Here is a 24820-nt window from a genome sequence, read left to right as displayed (position 1 = left end):
GTTTGCACAAATGCCACAATTACAATTAATTTTTTGCAATTTTACTATTATTGAGTCAAAAAGATAATTTCTGTTTCTAACAGAATCAATAAAAATATTTTTTCAGGTGACATTCAATATAACTTAGGAAAGGTATGACACAGTGTTGTATGGTAAATTTGTATTTATTCAGGAGAGTTTCAGTCCTTGACCATCATCCAGAAAAAAAGAAAAACAATGAAGCCTTCACAAGCCATACGTCATTCTACATCAGAATAACATCCTTATTACAGTCACAATTACTGTGCACAACAGAATAACAAAGCTTCACAACAAGATGATGTGGCCCATTCAGGGGAAAAGCCATGCTGCATGATGTACAACATTTGAAGGCTTTATTGCTTTTCTTTCCTTCTGGATGATGATCAAGGGCTGAAACTGGTCACAATAAATTTAGATTTACTATACAGTGCTGTGTCATGCATTTACTAAAAAAGAATCCAGAAACTTTAAGTAATTTTACATACTGTATTTTATTATGTGTTATGCGTATGACTTTTTTATGTGCTATTCCTATGTGCTTTTTACCAGCATTGTTATTGTGATATTAATAATCACATTTGGAGCAAAATTACAAATTGTACCACTATAATAATAATGGGTTGCAGTAGTATGCGTTATAGTGAAGACATGGTTTCATTATTATTAAAAAATGCTTATTGGCATTTTCAACTATGAAACGAAAACATAGATTGCTACTAACCGTAAAGATGACATGTTGTGTTGCAGGCAGACACAACAAAACAACACTTACACATTAGCTTTTGGCCAAAGCCTTCTTGAGGAAACGAAATACCCATGTATTCATTCACATACACAAGCACAACTCACACACACGACTACCATCTGTGGCAGCTTGGACCAGAATGCCGAGTTTTATTGGAGTTTTCTTATTCAAGTAAGCCATTGTTCTTTACAGACTGTCCCCATTTATTGTCAATTGAAAAAAGATTGTTAAAATCATACTGACATATTGATTTTTTTAGGAATTACATGTTAATGAAAATGCATGATCATCTAAGACTGTCAACCATTAGAATTAGCGCAATTTATGCAGGTTTGCTGTATTACCAGAATTAACCACTCAATGCTCACGCTCTTCTGTATTCATAAGAGTAATAAACATTACATTTTTTTAAATGACAATGAACAGAATCATGTTGTATCTTTTTATTTCAATCTCTACTAAATGAAGTTTGACAACTTATGCAAAATCTAGGAATTACTTTCATAGTTACAGCAATTATTGCCGTCTCAATGAAACTGGTAATTACAGTTTTAAGCAAACATAAAACATTAGTATTACAATCATATCTTCATGATTGGATGTTTTAATGGCAAATTTATAAATACATGAGCATTGTACCCCCATTAATTTTATTTTCTAATTGCTAAATTCAATTTTCTTCTCTACTTTCCAAATTATTTTTATTTACATTATATGAACATTATTGATAAATATAATGTCATCAAACTCTTAAGCTGTTCTAGGGCAATTGTTTTGTTATGGGAATTCATTTAAAGAAGTCTCAACAGTTTATAAATAAAAAAAATTATGGAGGGTTACACAAATCTAAATTCTTGTTACTTTTTCTGTTCATTCTTCTTCATTCTTGATCTATAATTAATTTATAATAATGTCACATAGAACAAGGTGTAATTAGATGGATGACAAACACTAACTTCACTTAACGAAGGTTTATTCAGCACTTGCACGTACAACAGCGCAGAGCGAACTGCCTCTGGCCAGAACACATATAGTATGTATACAGCTACAGAACATTCCAGTACAATAATGTACATCTGTGGATACGTCTAGAATGTACTCGAACCGAATATAGAAATTCAAATCGTACAGTCCAGGTGAGTTCTGAACTTACGACCCTTCATGCAACAGTTTAGTATTATAACCATCACACCGTGGTGCTACTTAGCTTCTTCATCGACATTGTTCCCTCCTTAAGTGAACAGCATCTCTGTGTTACATCCTCCTAGTCCGGGAACGAGTCATCAGTCCTGCATACTCCGACTCCCAATGACCGATTCTCATCCTGGCGGTGAACTCAGAACTTATTTTGCCATTACACTCTTCGTCACCTTTCCACTTGTTGCCTGTCATTGGAGCTTCGAATTTATCCCGGGTTGCAGGATCCATTAAGAGCTTCATTCGAAGGACATGGACCATATCTCTGATCTTTCGTCATCTTGTGTCATGGTCAAAATCTTCAACTTCATGAGTAAAAATCAGACAACTGTCTTACAACCTTATATGGTCTAAAGTAGCACCTGAGGAGCTTCTCAGAGAGACCAACTTTCCAAACAGGAGTGAAGATCCAGACGAGGTCACCAGACTGGTAGACAACAGGGTGGTAGCTCACGTCATACCTTCAGTGATCATTTTCTTGAGCCTGCAGTGAGCGGAGTTGAGCTAACTGCCGAGCTTCCCCAGCTCCGGTTAACACCTGGCCGATGTAGTCATCGTCCATGTCATCAGGATGTAATGGAAACAAAATGTCCATTGTAGTCGCCTCATGGCCATGCACCAGAAAAAATGGTGTAAATCCTGTGGTGTCTTGTTTGGCGGTGTTGTAAGCAAACGTCACAAAAGGTAGCACCTCACCCCAGTTGCTCTGTTCAACATTGACGAACATTGATAGCATGTCGGCCAAGGTCTCATTAAGGTGTTCAGTAAGCCTGTTACTTTGTGGATGGTAGGCAGTCAACATGTGATGAGTAATGTTGCACCGATGGTTTATCTCTGTCACAAGATTTGATTGAAAAACTTTCCCTCGGTCCCTAATTAACGACCTTGGGGCACCGTGTTTTAATACAATGTCGTCCACGATGAATTTGGCTACCTCAGATGTTTCAGCTGTTTTCACAGATTTTGTAATGGCACAGCGTGTCAGATAATCAGTGCAAACAATAATCCATCTATTGCCACTAGCAGACATTGGAAACCATCTGAGGTGATCAATCCCAACACGCTAGAAAGGCGTTTCAGCTGGTGGAATTGGTATCAGTGGGCCAGGTGGTTTCTGAGGAACTGTCTTTCTCCTCTGGCACTCTCAACAGTGCGACACATAGTGATGGACACTCCTAAATAAACTTGGCCAGAAAAATCTCTTGCGGATTCTATAGTACGTCTTAGTAAATCCTAAATGTCTGGCCTCAGGTGTGTCATGGAATTTCTGTAGAACATTTAAGCGCATGTGTTTAGGAATCACTGGTAGCCACCTCTTTCCAAACGGATCAAAGTTTTTCTTGCAAAGTAATCCATTAACTAATCCTTTCGCATCCTCTGACTGATTTAAGGCAAGCATAATTTGAGATATCTTGGCATCGTCCTTCTGCTCAGCAGAGAGGTCCTGGAGAGCAGCAAGACAGTCACTATCTTCACCAGAGTCTTGACGGTCTTGCAAGGGTTTCCTGAGAGACAAGTCAGCATCTTGGTGTTTTCTTGTACTTTTGTACACTATGGTAATGTCATACTCTTGAAGATGTAGTGACCACCAGGCGAGTCGTCCTGTTGGATCCTTAAGACCTGTCAACCACCAAAGTGAATGATGGTCTGTAACAACTGTGAATGGCCTTCCATAGAGATACTGTCTAAACTTGCACATGGCCCAGATCACAACAAGAAATTCTCTTTCTGTAGTTGAGTAGTTTCTCTCAGCTTCTGTAAGTGTCCTAGAAGCATAGGCTATAACCTTCTCTTTTCCATCCGAAATTTGCACCAGAACCGCTGGCATCTGTACGTAGTTCTGTAGGTGCTCTCTCATCATACGGGCGAAGTACAGGGTCAGTTATCAGAGTTTTTCACAGCACATCAAAAGAATCTTGTTGAGCACCACCCTACATAAATTTAGCATCAGCTTTTAACAACTCTTGGAGTGGCCCAGCTTTGATATAAAAATCATTGATAAAACGACGGTAATAAGAACGTAATTTGTCAAAGCTTCTCACATCTCTAATACTTTTAGGAATAGGAAATTCCATTATAGATATCATCTTTTCTGGGTCTGGCTGCACACCTTCGTTTTACACAAGGTGTCATAGCATTTTGATTTATTTTGCTCCAAAGAGACATTTTCTTGGATTAAGTTTCATTCCACCTTGTTGGAGACACTGAAGAACCACCCTGAGTCTTCTTATATGTTCATCAAATGTCTCTGAGAACACTATAATGTCATCTAAATAACAAAGACACATTGTCCACTTCAGGTGACGTAGAAGATTATCCATCATCCATTCAAAAGTTGCTGGTGCATTACACAAACCAAACGGCATTACCTTACACTCATACAGGCCATCAGGGGTGACGAATGCAGTTTTCTCATGATCAGCCTCATCTATTTCGATTTGCCAGTATCCCGAGTACATGTCCATGGTTGAGAAAAACTTAGCCCCCTTCACACAATCTAGTGTATCGCCAATTTGTGGAAGAGGGTAACATCCTTTTTAGTTATATTATTAAGCTTCCTGTGATCAACACAAAAGTGCCAACCGCCAACCTTCTTCCTGACAAGGACCACTGGTGATGAACATGGGCTCTGCGAAGGCTGAATGATGTCATTCTTCATCATTTTCTCCACCTCGTCGCAAATTATTCGACGTTCCATTGCTGACACAAGGCATGCTCTCTTCTGGCTTATGGGTTGATGGTCTCCAGTGCTAATCTGGTGCTTCACCGTTGATTTGTCTAATTTGCTCTTCACCTGAGGATTGAAGCAATCAGAGAACTCTTGAAGAATGGCAAGTAGTTTCTTGTGTTGTTCCATAGAGATCTGGTGATAGTCGAGCTAGAAGTTCTTGTCTTGTAGTGGTAGTGCTAATTTCGCCCACAGACTTGGCATGGGAGGTTTCTATGATGCTCAGCTGTTCTACAATTAATGGCTCAGCATTTGCTACGCACATGCGTCTTGGAAGGATCTGCAGTTCTCAGTGACAGTTAACTATACACAATTCACCGAATCCATTCTTAAATGAGACGACAAAGGCTGGGATGACCAAGTTATTCTTCATTGATATGCGTCTCTTACATTCCACTACAAGATCCATGGGTTGATGCATGGCATGACACGTGACAGTTACCTTTCTAGCAGTGACTGCAGGAATGATCACTTCATCCAGTACACATAGTTTCCACACACTCTGATGCGCATCTTCCTGTCCACAGTATCTCATCTCATCTAGCATAATCTTCGAGCAATCACGATCTATAATTGGCTGAGAAGCTTTCAAAAAGTCCCATCTGAGAATGACGTCATGACTACACTCTTGTAAGACGATGAATTCTAAGGGCTGTGTTTGGCCACTTATGCCCACACGAATGATACATCTTCCTGTAGGGTTTACATATTTCCCATTAGCCACCTTCAGCAGAGATGTTTTGTTGTCAACAAATATGGTTTTCTGAAACTGGCGACGGTACTTCTCTGAAATGACTGAATATGATGCTCCAAAGTTTACAAGAGCTTGGGCTGGTTAGCCATCTATGAGGATATCGACATAGTTTCCGATCATTTTTGTAGTGATTGACAGTGGAGGATTTTTCTCTTCAGCGGCCTTACCTCCAAGGAAGGTCACACCCTCTAGTTTTCTAGGTTTTGGTGACCAGATGATCAGCTGGAGCTTCTAAATGGTGATGGAGACCTTGATAGGCATGTTGGGGAGCGTCCTCTCCAGCGACTAGCTTCCGGCGATGGTGACCTACATTGTCCTGTACCCACATCTTCTTGTTCATCTTCGTTGTTCCGGAGTTGGCATCGGCTAAGATCAGTCTGCTGTCTTCTGGCGCAGGTGTCCTCAAATATCTGCCGCCTTTCTCGACAATAGTGCACCACATGTCCCGGTCGCCCACAGTGGAAACATACTGGTTGGTTATCCTCGGTCCTCCAGATGTCAGTCTTCCTTGGTACCCAAACATGTTCCTCATGCGGCATTGTAGGAATGTAACTCCACCTGGGTCTCTACTTTTTCACCGTTTAAAAGGGAATTGGAGGATGAGAGATTGGGTTTAATGTCTCTTCCACTTCCTCCCTTATGACCTCTTGAAGCGTCTCTGTTTTTTTGCTTGCCGTGCAATCTAAGTGACTTCTGAACTTCCTCTCTCACTATCTGATGAACACTCATGAAATCAGTTGCTTCCTCCATCACAGACATCAATATGACGTTTGGCAGCCACTCAAACTTCTTGCATGTAATTCTTTTTTGATGCATTGTCACAATATACTGGCACCATTTTATGAAGTCGTCTGCTGTCGAAACCTCCTTCAGGAGTAGGGCTTGATACATGTCCTCAGCAACACCCTTCATGAGATGTGCAACCTTGTCTTCCTCCGTCATTCTAGGATCCTTTATTTTACACAGCTCCAAGACGTCTTGAATGTAGGATGGACACTGTGCCCTGCGCTTTATCTTCAGCCTTGCACTTCTGTCATTTTGTGTCGCCAAAATACTTGCGTAGTTCCAGCTGGAATACTTCCCAGCTTGTGAATTTCTCCGCGTTGTTCTCATACCATTGCTTGCAGTGCCCTCCAAGTAGAACAATACGTTAGCCAAACACACCATGTCATCCCATTTTTTAAATTTGGATATACGCTCATATACCTTCAACCACTTGTTTGGATCTTGGCCATCATCACCAGAGAACCCGGAAGGATATCTCATGTGGTGGCACACAGTTGCTTATAAAAGATTACACTTTATCAGCTTACTCATGCAGAAATATTACAGGAAAAGCATGAGTTGTAACACATATTAAGACTGAACACAAGATCGAAAACAATGAGACTGGTACATTTTGTAATGATCAGCACATAGAAGTGTGTTCTTGTGAATCAGTACTGAAAAATAGTTCACTGTTAATTATAACTATGTATAGATCCCCACTGAGAAATTTTGAGATGTATATGAGGAATCTAGATCCCTTACTATGCTATCTTTCAGACAGCAGCAAGCAATTAATAGTCTGTGGTGACTTCCGTCTACATTTTCTTAAGGATTCTGAAAGGAAAAATTATCTGAAAACCTCATTTGGACGCTACAATTTGATCTCAGTATTTAACTATGTAACATGGGTGGATAAAGACAGTAGGGCCTAACTGATAATGTTTTCTTTGGTGAAGCTAAAAGCAAGAAAATAGCTGTTTACCTAGCAACAAATGCTCTCTCTCTGCTAATGATGCACAGTTAGTTAGGATAAATAACATAGCGCCTTACAGTACAGATACTCTTCAGTGGAAATCAATTAGAATAAGTAATGACCCCCACCCCTTAGAGATACCAAAAGTGTTGTAACAAGATCAACTAATATCAATGCCTTAAAGCATCCATATAAAATTATGCCGACTGTTTATCTAGTTGGTAAATTGGCTGGAAAGTTATTTCCTGTGCTGCGAGAAGTTGGAGGAGGTCTGGCCCCTACGATTCTTCCTCATATGTGTGACATTGCAAGGGCAGTCTTATCAAGCAAGAGTGGACAAATGAGCATAAGAGAACTCCAAATATGGTACGAGCGCTGCTTTTGGCTGATAACTGGTCAAAATAACATGTTTTTGCTTCATTCCTGGTCTGTGAATAAAAATCACACTTCTTTAGGGCAAACTATCCTGGCTGAAAAGTGTGTGACACTGCAATCCATACCACCTGCAATGACAAATTCAGCTTCTGGAAGCTTGTTTCTTCTGTGCCTATAGAACACGTTATCGTGCTGTCTGCAGCTATGCCTTAAAGGATAGCCACTTTCACGGTAAGTTCCACTACAGATTGCTTCGCATGCGACTGTATGCCATCACATTCCATCAATTCTCACCACCCCATAGGACCAATATGATTCCACATGTGCATCTTAAACAGTGGATACCTAGCTGAATGTCCTGCATGGTTTGTAACTCCCAAGGAGTTTGCCTTCAATCTTGATAAAGCAAACCTTTGTGGTCACTGTGGCACACCATTTTTCATTCTGTGTTCGTGGTGCAAGTTAATGGTTTGTTTTGAACATTTCTTGTACTTTGACAGTGTCCATTTTGTAAAGTGTAATACATGCATCCCTTATTTTCTATTGCTCTCCTGATGAACGTGGTGAGTCATTAGTAGCTAATATTTTCCCTGTCAAAATTGATAACACTAGACTTTTAAATGAGATTGAACTTGCAACCTCGCTCTCAAGGGGGGGTCCCTTGTCAGCAGTTTACAAAGTTGGAGTAGTCACCAGCCACCCAACAAAGGTGTTGCAATTTTAAATCAATGTGTCACACACTGAAATGAGAAAGACGCTGGTATAGGCATGCATATTCAAGTACAGAGAGATGTAAAAAGGCAGAATACAGCACTGAAATCGGCAACACCTACATAAGACAATAAGTGTCTGGTGCAGTTGTTAGATCAGTTACTGCTGCTACAATTGCAGGTTATCAAGATTTAAGTGAGTCTGAACATGGTGTTATAGTTGGCACACAAGTAATGGGGCACGCCATCTCCAAGGCAGTGATAAAGTGAGTATTTTTCCATATGACCACTTCACGAGCATACTGTGAATATCAGGAATAGGTAAAACATCAAATCTCCAACATCGCTGCAGCTGGAAAAAGAACCTGCAAGACTGGAACTAATGACGAATGAAGAGAGTCATTCAACGTAACAGACGTGCAACACCTCCACAAATTGCTGGTGATTTCAATCCTGGGCCATCACCAAGTGCCAGCATGCGAACCATTCAACGAAACATCATCAGTATAGGTTTTCGGAACCAAAGCCGACTCTTGTACCCTTGACGACAGCATGACACAAAGCTTCACGCCTTGCGTGAGGCAGTCAACACTGGCATTGGACTGTAGATGACTGGAAACATATTGTTTGGTCAGACAAGTCTCGTTTCAAATTATATCCAGCAGATTGACGTGTATAGGGTATGGAGACAATCTCATGAATCCATGGACCCTGCATGTCAGCAAAGGACTGTTCAAGCTGGTGGAGGCTCTGTAATGGTGTGGGACATGTGCAGTTGGATTGATGTAGGACCCTTGATTCATCTAGATACAACTCTGACAGATGATACATACGTAAGCATTCTGCCTGAGCACCTCCATCCATTCACGTCCATTGTGCATTCCGACGGACTTGAACAATTCCAGCGGGACAATGCGACACCCCACACTTTCAGAATTGCAACAGAGTGGCTCCAGGAACACACTTCTGAGTTTGAACACTTCCGCTTTCCACCAAACTCCCCAGATATGACCATTATTGAGCATATCTGAGATGTCTTGCAAAGTGCTGTTCAGAAGATATCTGCACTCCCTCATGCTCTTATGGATTTATGAACAGCCTTGCGTGATTCATGGGGTCAGTTCCATCCAACACTACTTCAGATATTAGTCGAGTGCATGCCAGGTCATGTTGTGGCACTTCTGCATACTCCCAGGGGCCCTACATGATATGAGGCAGGTGTACCAGTTTCTTTGGGTCTTCAGTGTGTATTGCGATTTTATTTATAACTTTATAGCCTCTACCACGTGACGTTCGTGAATGTTTTTATTCCTTTGGTTTTGTTATAGAACATCTTGCAGAACACCTACGTTAGTGTTAATGCATTGTGAATTGTGGTTTATTTGTCTCATAAAGTACATAATCTAAATCATTCAATGCAGATACAGGAGACACGTTAAATTGTGGTAAAGTTTCACCATGAACAAAGAACAACCTATGTTAACAAACAGCACAATAATAATAATAATAATAATAATAATAATAATACTATTTTGTAATACATACATCCAGTAACATCTAACACATAATTAGCCTTTGCTCAAATTATCATTTCATCCTCTATGAATTCTTCTACTGAATACTAGCATTTCTGTATGCTGTAGCCTCATTTTTAAAATTTCTGTCCTCGTATTAAATATGTTTTTGTCCATTAACTTGTTGTATATTGTCATCCCCATACACTGTGGAGACAATTCACATAATTTCAACTGCTGTGTGAGTAGCATAAAATTATTTTTAGTTCTTGTGTTATATGTATGGTTAACATGATTCTCCTCAAATAAATTTTGTCAGCTGTGCAGGAAGTTTATAATTTCATAAATGTATATGGAGACATGGATGGAACAGTTAGGATTTGTAGTTTTTGAAATAATGAGTGACAAGACACTGTTTGGTGTGCAGTACATATGCATCGGACAGTTTTCTTTTGCAGTTTGAGTATTTAAGATACACTACTTGAACTTCAACAGAAAATTATCCCTTATCTAATGACAGATTAAAAATTAACTACAGTAAGCAATGTTTCATGTACTCAAGTCAGTGGAATTTGCTCGTATTTGCATTGCAAATGCAAAACTGCTTAGTTTATTTGATAGGAAGTCAGAATGTGTATTCCAGTTTAAGTTATTGTCCACATTTAGCCCCACGAATTTGTTCATGTCACCTTCCTTTATAGGTTGATTGTTATATTGTATTTTAAGTTCCGCACATTTTGAATGTTTGGTTTTGAAATGTACCCTATGGGTTCTTGCAGTGTTCAGCTTCAGCCCACTTAACTGGAACCTTCTTTTCAAAGGTATCCAGTGTGCTTACAATGGAGCTCGGAATTTTTCTGCATCATCATCTTCAATTAAAACAGGAGCATTGTCTGCAAACAGAACTGATGGGAATTTATATTTGTGGATAAGTCATTTACATAGAAGATTGGCCTCAAAAAGGAGCCTTAAGGCACACCTTGTGATACTGTACTCAATTTAGAATAATAATTGACTGCATATGAGGTGATAGTTACTCTTTGTTTTCTGTTGTGTATGCATGATGTTAGCTAATTTAGAACACTGTCCTTAATATGTAGTTGTCTAATTTTTAGATAAGCAAGTCATGGTTCATGGAGTTAAAATCTTTCGTGAGATCAGAGAAGATACCTGCAACTTTACTCCTCTGATCCAATAATTTGTCTATCTTTTCAATAAAGTTATTCACTGCATCCAGAATGTATTTTTTTTTTTTTTTTTTTTTTTTTTTTTTTTTTTTTTTTGTGGTTGAAATCCAAATTGGTTACTTACAATAACATCATTTGTTTCCAAAAAAATTTTCAATCTGGTTTGCAGCTACTTTCTCTAACACATGATCCTCAATGGGACAAAGTTCACAGTGCTGCATTTTAGTTTTTTTTTCCAAAATGGTGAGTTTTTAGATGGGTAGTAACTTCCAAAACCCATTATACATTTGAGACCCAGTTCAATACCCTACTAGAATCCCGCCATTCATGTCACATTATCCCAGTTGTAGACACTAAGCATATATTTGTGTATTTTAGGGGTGGTATGAAAATGCTTGTTACCAAATTAACAATTTCTTCCAACAGTATCTAAAACTTAAAACTATTCTCCATAACAACTGATTCTGAAATACGTTTCTTGTATTCTGTTATTCAATATTAACCAACTCCCAACCCAACTTCCAACCCAACACCCCAACTACAATGCAAAGGAAAGAAAGAAAATGCTACTACCAGATTTCTGTACAAGCACTAGAAACTACAACGGTCACCCTGATTTCTGCTTATAACATGCTAACAATAAGAAAAGGAATACATCGACATAATAAAACAATACAGAGGCATAACAATTACCTGAGAGATCATATCTTTCAGAACTCTGAAAAGTCCTGAGTACTTCTCTGCCCTACTAACCACAAATGTTAAAGGCAAGTAAGGATCTTTGAGAGCTGATATTTCAAGTTCACTTAGCTCCTTCTCATACGGTTCCAGCACTTCATCCAAAGCATTGCAAAAGGCACGAAGATACATTCCACCAGATGAAGATTCCTTCTTCACTGAAAAAGAAGAACTCTTATGTTAAAACGGAATATAATTCCTTAACAAAAGGGATATAACAGTCATTGTGTAATGCCAGACTTGAACCTTACAGTTGTAAGAAGTAACAGAAGTATCAAAAACATCATCTTCACAGATGATACCTGTAGCAATAAATTTATAGGTATCACCTCTATCAAACCATCAAGAGCAGTACAATTTGTAAACCAATACAAATGGTTGTACATCATATGCTGCCACTTCCGTACATATGGCACCTTATTCTAGGTGCTACTGTGTATATATCTGCTAGAATACTAATAATAGCTAAGAGGCAACAAAAAGGGTAAAATATGTAATCTATTATACAAAAATGAATCACTCTGAGTGGGCTGAAACAAAACATAATTTGTTTAAGTGTCAGATGCAAACACAGTGCTAAGTAAATAAATTTATCAGCAGATTTAAACGTAGTAAGGTGGAATATACCCACTTCCCCTAATCCCTATCCAAACACAAATACAAATTTTTCTTCTTTTATCATCTAATCTACATACAACAGATAGTGGAAACTTCAAAATTCTTTTAAGAGTTAAAGTTTTTCCTGATTCTTTAAACAACTTACAATCGATTGATTACAACAATGTATTTTTTTTATGGAAATATTTTATTTGGAGAAGTATTCAGTACACAAGACACAGTAAGATCTTGTGCGTTGAAATTGTGAGTGCGTTACAGGAATGATGTGCCTTATTATAGAAACTTAGTTTTCCTCAATAAAAAGATGACTTTATCTTCTTTCAGATTTATGTAGTGCAGGAAATATTACTATTCAAAACTGATGTTTTGCAAGCACCACAAAAATCAGGTATTACCAAACAATAGTGTGTTTTTGTATCAAGAAATGTAAATGATTCCTAAAAACTATTACTGTTAATGAAGTATTACAGACATACAATTTTGTTTCTGAATTACCTTGCTGGCATTACTAGAAAACACACAACATTTTTCTTGTCTAAATCTTTGCACACAACTGCACAACCAACCATAAAAGCTATTTATGGAAATACTATCCAGTAGTTAAACAAAACAACTTAATTTTTGAATGTATATAAATATGGCTGTAATTCCTTGTTTCCCATTTTATTATTGAAAACATAGTTGAGCTGAACTTCAAATTTTGGAAATAATTTTTGAATAATTTCCTCTATGCATATAGCACAAATCACTACATGGGCATAATTGACAATGTTGTAGTCAGCATCTGCCGGTAATTTAGTCACAGGTGGCCAGCCAGTCAGTCAGTCAGTCAGTCAGCTGCAATTAGCAAGTGTGAATGTGGAAAATCTGTGAAAGCTGAACACTTGTAAAACAGTGTTCGAGTTGGAGATGACAGCAATATACTCGAATTACTGATTATTTATACATACTTATATACTGATATAATACTGTTAATATAGACTGACAATGTCAGTGCAGTTCCTAATAGAGCAGGTTTCCATATTTTCAGCAGACTTTTACTGGGTACTGAAATCACCATTTTTCACACACACTATTAAATAAACTTAACAAAACAAAAATTTATTATTTTGGTATAATGGGGCTGTGGTTTTATGTGGCTCTTTACAAAGTAATTGCACTTTGTATGATTACTTACTCCTATTTATTTTTGAATACGTATTTCATTGAGAACATCTCTGTGACAGTACAGATGTCGACAGTATGCTTTGTGTATTGTCTTTGGAAACTAACTTGTTCCACTGACACACACAGTATGTGCTGTTGACAAAAGTAGTGCCTACTTTATTCTTCACACTGAAGATTGCATTCAGAAGTGGTCTGTTCTGTATCAGGTTTGTTTTTACGGCAGTGTTAGTTCTACGTTAACAGTGATTCACAGCAGTACAGATAGTTACTGATGAAGAGTGCAATGTTCTTCTACCTCTTTATTGTGATAGAGAGAGGTGACAAATTTTGCTCAGGATCTACAATTTACCATTATTCAACCTTGCTCACCTTATTATTTCAGCAATCTCACCAATATCTTCTGACTGCACTGCATTTCTCAGAGTGCTGCAGTTACTGTTGGAAGTTCATAATACAATCCAACAACCAGTTTTTGAAATAATAAATACAACTTGTCTCATGAACACCATGCATATCGTCCTCTCATTTATAATTACCATAAATAACACAGTTGGTTCAGTGTTTAGAACATCACAAATACACTGATACAGACTAAGTCCAAAAATGATCTGTCTTAGTTATCAGATTCCAATTGAATATCTAGATAATAAGATTTGCCTTGTTCCTGTGACACCAAAGGCGTTGTCATGGCTGCTCTTCCTCCCTGTCTCACATCATACCTCCACGGTAGGACCCAATAACACAGAATAAACTGCCTAACCAGCACGTACCACGAACATGTTGAGATGTCTACATCAACCTGGTTTGCAGGTACATTGCATCCATTCATTACATAATGCCTGTGCATAAATTTAACATAGATCCAAATAACAGGTTACACTAATTCATTACCTAAATAAACTTTTTACAGTGGTGATCATTATTTGTCCATATGGTAAATGCTTGTGCAACACATCACTCCACCAAAGTGACTTCTTACAGTACAAGAATTGTACTCTTACATAGTTCACTGACTGCAGTGGGAGAGCAACATGACAAGACTATGCGAGTTGCTCCTGCAGCAATGGCAATCACATCACAGTACTGTTGCATCTGTCTGAGGTTGTTGCATTACGCCATGTTTCATGTCGGCAGTGAGCCACCACAGACAAACAAAAGAGGACATAGAGGCAAGTGGGATTGTGGAGCGGGAGGGCGAAAAAACAAAATCAGAGTAGGTCTCAGCAGTGATAAATTTAGGTAAAGAAACTACAACAAATGAAGTCAAGGTGGTTGGAACTTCCACCACAAAAATCAAGATCATTAACATTAAACTTAAAACGTGTCTACAGCCACATCTACACCTATATATACATCTACATGACTACTATGGAATTCACATTTAAGGTCTTGGCTTGAGGATTCATAGACCCACTTTGAGACTATATCTCCACTATTTCAGTCAGGAAAAACAAACACCAAAATATGGTCCACAAAATATTTTCACATTTGGAAGAGAAAATAGGTGACTGGAATTTTGTGGAAAGATCTTGCCACAAAGAAGCCTTTATTTTAATGATTGCCACCCCCAACTCATGTACCAGATCTGTGACACTCTCCCCTATTTTGGGATGATACAATATCCTTCTTTGAACTTTCCCGATGTCCTCTGTCAATCCTATCTGGTTAGGATCCTATATCGTACAGCAATACACCAGAAAAGGATAGACAAGCATAGTATACGCAGTCTCTTTAGCACAACTGAGTGATCTCCAAACAGGGTGGGGTAGACCATTTCCATCGCAGGGATATCCAGTGGCAGCTTGCTCTGCCATCTGATGATGGAGGTAGACCTTAATGTTCTCTACAGTGGTCGAGTTCTAGCAATGAAACTATTTCTACATTTCAAAATGGTTCAAATGGCTCTGAGCACTATGGGACTTAACATCTGTGGTCATCAGCCCCCTAGAACTACTTAAACCTAAATAACCTAAGGACATCACACACATCCACGCCCGAGGCAGGATTCGAACCTGCGACCGTAGCAGTCACGTGGTTCCAGACTGAAGCGCCTAGAACTGCACGGCCACACCGGCCAGCTTTCTACATTTCAACTGACAGATTACAGCTTGATGATGATGCAGTAGATGATGGGGATCACTGATCTACTTTGCCCTCTCCACATCAGCAGCAATGGCCTACGTGCTGTGGGGGAAGCTATTACAACAATCTAGTAGAGTCTGTCAACTGTAGTTGGCTTCATACATCCTGACAGCATTCAGACAGTCTCACTGACTGCAGTGTCAGCTTGTTTGGTGTGAGCAGATCCTCACAGGTGACATGTATTATCAGCTGACATACACAATGCAAAATCAGACTTTTCAGGACGTGAGGCCTAGCTTCCCAGTTGATAACCATGAACTTCCTCAAAATATTGTTCCTTGCACTGCTCTTCAGTCTGGTGCTATGGCAGTGTTTCCTGAAGGACAGTGCATGATGAAGATTAACACCAAGATACACAGGTGTTGGGTAATGTTAAAGTCGGGCACGGTACACGGTTTGTATGATGGTATGACATCCATTCTGTCATTTGACAAGCCAGGACATGATTGAAAAGTATGGCTATCGAGAAGAGAGAGCATGTGCTATTAGTGAAACAGTTTTATATGAACAGCAGCAAATAAAGTGCTGCATTGAGAAAGTATTGTCAACTGAAAGGTCTGAGGAGAGGCCTGACATCATTAAATGGTTTAAAGATCACAATAATGACATGAGAAGGCACAGGTGATCTTGGTGTGGCACATGGAAGAGAAAGGTGTCCTATCCCAGTGGAAGTTATTGCTGTTGCTGTAACTGAGCATGCATCATGTGCTCTGGGTAGTGCTAGTACTCATATGGTGTCATGAGAATTGGCCATTGTAACATTATGTGATTGCCTTATCATTTTAAATCATTCACTAATCGAGCAGTCGCTCGGCAACAGCTACAGTTAGCAAATAATGTTGCGAGAATGTAAAAGGTGAACGACCTGTGACCTAACTTGTTTATTGTCGAAGCGCCGTCAGAGATGCTGTGAGTTATTGACTTTGAAAACCGCGGCGCGAAAAACGGACAGAAGAAGAACACTTTTTTACACTTTTTTTTTTTTTTTTTTGATGTACGAGATATTCTCGATGAACAGTTACTCATTCTTCTCTTGTCTCCTGTAACGTGTGTCGGACGCGCATGTCTTGCCGCCGTATTATTATTGTTAAAAATAATATTGTTCTAGTGTAAAGTAAATGTGTAATACTAAAAGTGCCTAGCAGTAGATTTATTGTGCGACGTGTATGTGAAAACGTCAAAGGAATTGTTTTCATTACGAGAAGTGCCAGTCAAAACGGCATCCATGTTAAATCCTTCATTGCAGTGTAAGTTCGTCTATTAATTGCCATAAATTCAGATTTAAATGGAACTGGTGTATGGACTATTTATTTAATATAGAATCTATGTCTCACTCCTTCATGAAGTTATTTAATTTTCTTTATGTTTCTGCCAAATAGAGAGTTCACAGTCACGAATTCTTTCGTCGAAATCGGACGGAAGTTGTATGCGGTGAAATATTTTCTCCGCGCCATATTCTATTGGTAAATGCATGATAAACTACGGTCCCTTAGGAAATTCATGTCGAGCTATCCAAAAATAATTATATTTTGAACAGGCATTTACTCTCTTCCGCAATGCAACTTCCGACTGATCAGATGATCCAACAAGAAACAGCCGCACACGGTCGGCGTTCGCAAATATGTTTCCACCGCTGATTATAGCTATATGTTACAGCACAAATGTAAACATATTGTTATAATTAGCGGCTACGAACGGGGACATTTATAACTGTATGTTTATGTATACACATTACGTAAACATATCATTATACCATTCCATGGTCGACAGTGCAGACAGTTTTGCAGTCTATTTTACACTGGTACCTATATGAGATCCAGACAGTGCAGAAACTGAAATCTAACTATGTGCAGCAAAGTTCTGAATCTACTCTTTGATTCCTGGCACAGATCAAAACTGATGACATGTGGCCACACAATATTCTATGGATGACTAGGCACAATTCACACTACAGGGTGCAGTGACCACATACAACTGCTGAATTCGGGGTACTGTTAAACTGCATGTTGTGCACAAAGAGCCGTTGCAATCACCGTATATGACTCTGTGGTGTGGATTCACACACACATTTATTCTTGGTCCATTCTTCTTTGAACAGAATACACTCACAGGGCCTGTCAGATGTACAGTGACAACTGCACTTTACTGACATCTCCTTGTACATTATGCGATTCTTGGTCTGGAAGAGCAAGCCTGTGAGGAAATCACAGTTTTAATCCAAGATGCAGCAACACCTCATGTCACTTGCCCAGTGAAAGATCTGCTTAATGCAACCTTCCACGAATGCGTTGTCACCTCCTGAGGTTTTCCAGACTTTGGATATCTAAATAAACACATTTTCCAGGAATATATTCAGTCTTTACCTGATCCACAGGCCAGTATACAGGAACACATTGTGCAGATTCCACCATAATTGCTACGAGCAACTGTTGATCACATTGTTTTATGGACGCACCATCTTGTCATTGTCTCCAGTGCTCATATTGATCAAATTGTGTATTTGGGTGTTTATAATAAAATCAACATTATGCCTTTTCACTTATTTTACCTTTTCTGCCCATGTCCCATTCCCAATCCATTCACTGTGCCAGATTTGCACCTGGTGGCAAAAATTGAAACTAATTGTTTCCAGCTTAAGTCAGTACTATATTAACACATTAGGATATCTACAAGTTTCACTGCCATACAATAATTACAGCTCACACTGGACGTCAGTGAGCAGCTGCACTTTTATTACAACCTCTCACTACTTTGTCATGCGACAACCAATTAGTCCCAGGCTTCTCTATTCTGTAAGTGAAATGCGCACATCCGAGTCTTGTTGGGGTTTGGCCTCATAATAAGGGCCAAGCATATCCAAAGATGAAGTCAACTTTTCTTCTCCCTCTTCAAACATTTTTGCTTGAGCAGCCAGTGGTGTATCATCAGCACATATGAAATGCCTGGATATGTTGTAATGAGCTCATCATTGGTCTAAATATTAAAAACGATGGGAACGAGTGCAATGCCTCCAGGCAATAATACTTTTGTATGCATCATCTGCTCTTCTTATCCCGGACAAAGATCTGCTACCTTATATTCTTCAGGAGAGTGCCTAAGAGAGATGTTAGTTGGTAACCACTGATGAGCTCAAATTTTCTTCAGAAACTTTCTGTGATTGATAGTGTCATAAGCAGCTGATACAGTGATAAAGGCAGTTCCACTTGTTTTATGTTGTTCAAAACCATCTTCATTGTCTTGAGTGAGGTTCGGTATCTGACTGCAGCACGATTGCCAAGGTTGAAAACCAGTAGTAACTCAAAATAGCAGACTGCAGATGAGTGGTGTATGAGAAAGAGGTTTGTTTTTTTTTTAACTAAATTTTATTTTTCAAAGAAGTACATTTTCTACAAGTATATTAAAATGCTGATTATACCTCATTATAAACCAAGTTATCTACAAATAATTACCATAATTAACAATGTGAGAATATTGGCACTGGTAATTGGCTGGTAGAGAAATTTATTAAAGTATCCTGCAATGGCTGCTTCTACCTGTTAATACACAACTTACTCATTCCACAATCCTGAGAACTCTTCTTCATGGCAGTATTCACCAAATATGATGAATGAATTAATGATTTTTACACATGTAAAACCAACTGTACACGTGGGGAAAAGTCATATGGAATGGATTTGCATTCCTACAACAACTTGGCTGAGCATCTAAGTACAATAAAAAGTCTTACCTGGACTTGGCACACACTTATAAAACCGTAGAAAATCCCTTAATGCCATGTAGTCAATTGCAATAATCATTACTCTGTTCAAAAGGGCTCGTTCTCCAGGATGGATGAAAGACATAAATTCCACAGCCTACAAATAAAAATTTAAAAAAGAAATCAACATTTGGTAATGTCGTCCACAAAACCAGGAAAGCATTTCCTGTTTAATATTAATCTGGAAATCGTATTTATTAGTCAATGTGCTGACACTAACATAACTGCTACTACATTACTAGAAGAAAACATTAAACACATTCAAACTGGAGCCATGCTCACTGCTCTAGTTCGCATAAAATGTTCATTTACACAATAGCCTGTCACCACCTTAATGTAAATGCACCGTTAAAAAAAGTCAATGGTTGAATAAGTAAGACTCCATAGATTTTTAAAAATGAAATCCTAGAAGATTGGTGTAATAGAAGCAAAGCCTAAAGCCTGCTCACCATAGTAAATGCAGCTTACATGCAATCCCAAAAAAAGGACTGGTCTATTTTAAGCGTTAAATTTTAAAAAAATTAATTAATTAAAAGACTTGCCCAGGTTAGCTGCCAAAACAAAAAAATTAATTTATTATTCAGTCAGTAGTTCTTTGAGTTTGATAGCATTCACGTTGAGTCCTTCAGGGGTATAAACTAAGTAAAGGCATTAACAAAATAAAATCAGCTGTTAGAAACTAAACATTTGCACTGTTTGTGAACAACTATTATAATATGGCTGCTAATCATTTATGCTTAGTCAGGCTAAATTTAACATACTATTTGTAGAAAAATTGCCACTTTCACAGAAAAAAGGTGCAGATTCATCACATATTACACAGCAAATTAATGGATTAGTGCAAGACAGTGCAAATGACTGCTGGTAACAAATTGATTTATAGCAAAGCGCAAAATCTACATTTGCTCCATCTAAAATGCAGTTTTCATTACACATAGCTACAATTGCAACTGAATCCAGGAAATCCATATTACACAACAGACAAATCTCAACAAGTGGTACTACAAAAATGTGAAATGTGAGGTAGGAGATGGTGGGAATTAAGTATCTTTTACCTCATACTGATATACAAGGTGTCTCACATAAAACCGGTACGTCTCACGTACCAATTAAGCATCTCTAATCAAATTGCTTGCAAAGTGGTAACACCGTCTCTGAAGTTAGCTACACTGCAACACACTCCATCAACGATTGTATAGATATGTTTCAAGTGAAGTATCCTGGTAGGAAACTCCCCATGACCAGCCCTAGTCAGGACCTGTACAAGAAATGGAGGGCTGTGGAATCCGTTCAGAATGTGCAAAGGTATAGGCGACCAATATTTAGGATCCCTGGAACTGTAGACAACTCGCATGGACATTAGGAGACGTCCCTGCAAGTCAGTAAAGATGTTATCACAGCAGGATGGTGTACCTCCAACATCATGTCATTGTGTACTAAAACAAATGAAATTAAAAGCCTATCATGAAGTGTGTGCTGCAAAAGTTAAAATTTGAGGATCAGGAAAAAAAAAAAAAAAAAAAAAAAAAGAGGTCACTTTTGTATTTGCCAGTTAACACCACTTGCTAACAGTTATTTGGACCCCTTGTCTGGTATTGGCCTGCATGGAAGTTTAAGCCCACCAGAGCAAAAGGACCTCAACAGACAACAGAGGGCAATATTGCTGCAGTGCTGCATTCATCCAGTGATTGTGCCACCACCTCACTACATGAATACACCAGTCAATAGTGTCACTCACAGCTGGCATAAATACTGCTGCACCTCAACCTCACAGTCAGTACTTCATCCCATTGCATTCATTACTATCTCCAATGTACTACTGACTACTCATCCAAGAGTTTGCTTTGGTATTGGTTTTCCTATTTAGTCTCACTGTGGACAGTGGCTTGTACTTGACCTGTTGACAGTGTTGTGTCGAAAGTTCATTGCACTTTGTCATAGCATAGGCTGCTATTAACTTGCGCTTGTTGTGTCAGATTCCAATACTCAATATTATTAGGAAGGTACCACTCTGTTGGTCGACATCAGAGCCAACACCTTGCTGTATCAATAACCTCCTCATCATCCACTTACTACTTGCCGCAGAGTGCATCCTTAGTTGCACCAAACAGGAGCAGCTGTTGCACCAGCAGCAGATACAGATGGAAAAGTGGAATAATGGTTCTTGGTGGACAAACTTAGTGTGGAGGAGGCCACTGTGCCCCAGGGACCGGCGCCCCCTGCACTCAACACCACATTCCATCCTCTGTTGTTTTCTCCTTTTAATGATGCTACAGAGGACTGGGATAGATATTTGCATTGACTGAAGCAACATTTCACAGCATTTCAAGCTGTCTTGGGTGTTGCTGGACATGTTTTTTCTCGTTCAAAAACCTGCGCCTCTGTCTGACACCTTTGGATTTTCCTTTCAGGAGATACATGTTCTACTGACTAATTATCATTCCCAGCAATACCATGTGGTTGCCTCCAGACTAGAATTTCATCAATACCATAAACAGCTGGGACAGTCACACCGCTCATAGGTCACTGACTTGCAAGGACTCAGCTGAAAACTGATTTTACATGTACCAATCAAGGCTGTAAGGCTTCCTTTGCCGACTCCTTGATTTGTGATGTGGTGGTTCAATAAGCGCCTGACCAAGATGGTTGCACGGTGCTGCTGAAGCCGGATAACATGTCATTAGATGACATCTTGCGCATCGCTCTTTTGTTCGAAATTTCACAGGTGGCTAACAAATTATTCATGGCAAGGCCACAAGTGGCAGCAGTTAACAAGCCACCAGTTGCACCATCCCACCATCATAAACACAGGATGACCGCCATGTTGCAGTAACATCGTGATTCGTCTGTCTGATGTCTCTCCGAATTCTGAGCCTACAGTTGTCCATCAATGACGGACACAGGGGCCACTCCCTTCGTGCCCATCGTGTTTTTCTTCTCACTCCTGAGCAGACTGTCCAGATCACTGTGGGTCCTGTACAAGCTGTGGCAAGGAGGGGCCCCTGCTCAATGTGTCACCGTCACATGACGTGCACACACCCAGTGCTGGGACCACACCAGGACACTGTACATAGATGAGGCATCTCAGAACAATGTCTTCCTTAACATGTTGTTTGGGTGGTGTAAGCACAAGCTACTCCCCTGTGGCATGTCCTCAGCCCCTACAATATTCCAGTAATTTCTAGAACAGTTGATACAGCGTATTCCAACTTGCATATGTTACTTGGATGATCTTTTCACATGATCCTCCTGCCAGGAGCATTTGGAAAACCTCTGCATCCTGTTCACAACCCTGTGGGACACAGGCCTGCATTGTCGTTTGGAGAAGAGTAGATTTTTTTCACCCAGGAGTGGAGTGCTTGGGGCACTGACCGCTAAAGAGGGAATCCGATGTACTAATCAAAATGTTGCCACCATCTCTTCCTTACTTCACCCAATGAACTTACCTGAATTACAAGTGTTATTGGGCAAGCTTAACTATTATGCTAAATTCTTACCGCAGACAACCCACACTGCACAACTTCTCAATCAGTTGCATAAAAAGGGCGTCCCTTATAACTGGATCCCCACCTGCAAACAGGCTTTTTTCAAATAGAAAACCATACTGACAACCGCACCCTGCCTCATACCTTTTGCTCCCAATCACCCATTGACTCCAGCAGCCAATGCATCTGCCTATGGTTTCAGAGCTCTCCTGGCAAACATGAAAGGGGATGGTTCCAAACAGCCTATACGCATCCAAGACCCTGCCCCAGCACAGAGCAACTGTTCCCAGATCGAAAAGGAGGCCTTGGCAATAGTGTTACCATTCAAAGGAATTTCATGTCTACCTTTTTGGAGCACAGTTCCCACTAATTACAAATCACAAGCCATTGGTGGCATTATTTGGGCTGTGTCCAACCTTCCAGAATAAACAGCCCAACACCTCCAGCACAGGGTATTGTTCCTCAGTGCCTACAATTATACTGTACGGTACAAGCCAACTGCCCAGCACTCTAATGCCGATGCATTTGTCACATCTACCAAACGGTCCAGACCCTGATACTGACGAACAGGAGGTCGTCTGCTTCTACATCAATGTCAAACAACATACATCGGATGGTTTTCCCCTTATGGCTAAGTATGTTGCCACTGCTATGCACTGGGAACTCACCCAGTGACACGTCCTTCACTATTTAACCCTGATTGGCCCCATTATCTCCCTCATCAGTTGACAATAGAGCTCCACCCCTGGAAACAGCTTTCTCACCAACTCCCTGTTGTGGATGATGTCATCCTTTTCGATACTGAGACGGATGCACATCGAGTAGTTATTCCAGTGTAGTTACATCATTGGGTAATGAATTTGTTCTATTTGGGTCCTTCGGCCATGTCCTGCTTGAAGATGCGGGCAAGCTGCCATGTGTACTGGCCCGGGATCAATGTCGACATCGAAAAAATGCTCCATAGTTACACAACATGCATCTGGCACCACACGGTGCCCCCTTTGTCCTTTGCCCCCTGGCCTATTCCTCATCTCCCTTGGGACCGCATCCATCACAACTTTGCAGGCTCATACTTGGGTTCTATGTGGTTGCTCTTTGTGGATTCTTATTCAAAGTAACCCTATGTTGTTGCATGGCATCCACCACGAGTGAGGCCACCCTTATCTTATCTCAAGTTTTGGCCATCAAAGGATTGCCTCACATATTGGTCTCTGACAATGGCTCAGAATTCACGGCCTCTGCCCTCAAAGCCTTCTGTGCTGCCAATGGCATTAAACACACCTGTAGTCCTCGGTTCCACGCTTCCTCCAACGGCGAAGATTGACGTCTGGTTAAGACTTTTAAGCAGCAGATGAAGAAGGTTATTGAATACTCAAACACTATGGCAGCCCTTACTTTGTTTTTGAGCACTTATTGCACCACACTGATTAACAATCACAGCCCTTTGGGGCTCCTCCATGATCACCCAACTCAGACCTCGCTTCACCTGCTAACACTGTCGCAACAGAACCTCTATCGCATCTGTCTGGGCATTACATCCCTGGCACAGCACATAGCAGGAAAAAGGGGTGCTGGGGGGAGGGGTGGGGGGGGGGGGGATATACCTCACCGGTGTGGAGGCAAAGCTGAAGGCCCCAAACCAACGTCTGCACTAACTGAAGGACTCGATTCCTGTAGGGACATGCAAACACTTAAATCTGGGAGGACAAATCACCTTTTGCAAATCATGACATATGAAACCACACAAGGGTCACCTGCTAAAGCCCTTGACACAAATGGTGGTAAGTTATATTTAATGTGAAGCGTCGAAAGGCGGCTGCAGTCCAGCAAAATATGGGTCACTTTGAGGGGAGGGCCACGCAACTACAAAGGTGGGGGGACACCTATTATGGAGTAAAAAACTCTTGGGTCAACCTGGTATGACCGATACAAAGATGGCAG

At 39.9% G+C, this 24820-nt stretch overlaps 1 protein-coding gene across 1 annotated transcript in view; it reads right to left on the bottom strand.

Annotated features, from left to right (window-relative positions):
• Positions 1-24820, bottom strand: part of LOC124612843 (gamma-tubulin complex component 4) — a 159804-nt gene that overhangs the window by 109736 nt on the left and 25248 nt on the right. The window contains exons 2-3 of the mRNA XM_047141272.1: positions 19365-19491; positions 11666-11868 (exon numbers count right to left, since the gene is read on the bottom strand). Coding sequence (XP_046997228.1) covers positions 11666-11868; positions 19365-19491 — 330 coding nt within the window. The remainder of the gene's footprint in view (positions 1-11665; positions 11869-19364; positions 19492-24820) is intronic.

Source organism: Schistocerca americana, chromosome 4, assembly GCF_021461395.2.
Source record: "Schistocerca americana isolate TAMUIC-IGC-003095 chromosome 4, iqSchAmer2.1, whole genome shotgun sequence".
Lineage (NCBI taxonomy): Eukaryota > Metazoa > Arthropoda > Insecta > Orthoptera > Acrididae > Schistocerca > Schistocerca americana.
The sequence above is the reverse complement of the archived record's forward strand: the minus strand, read 5'-3'. Positions and strand labels throughout refer to the sequence as shown.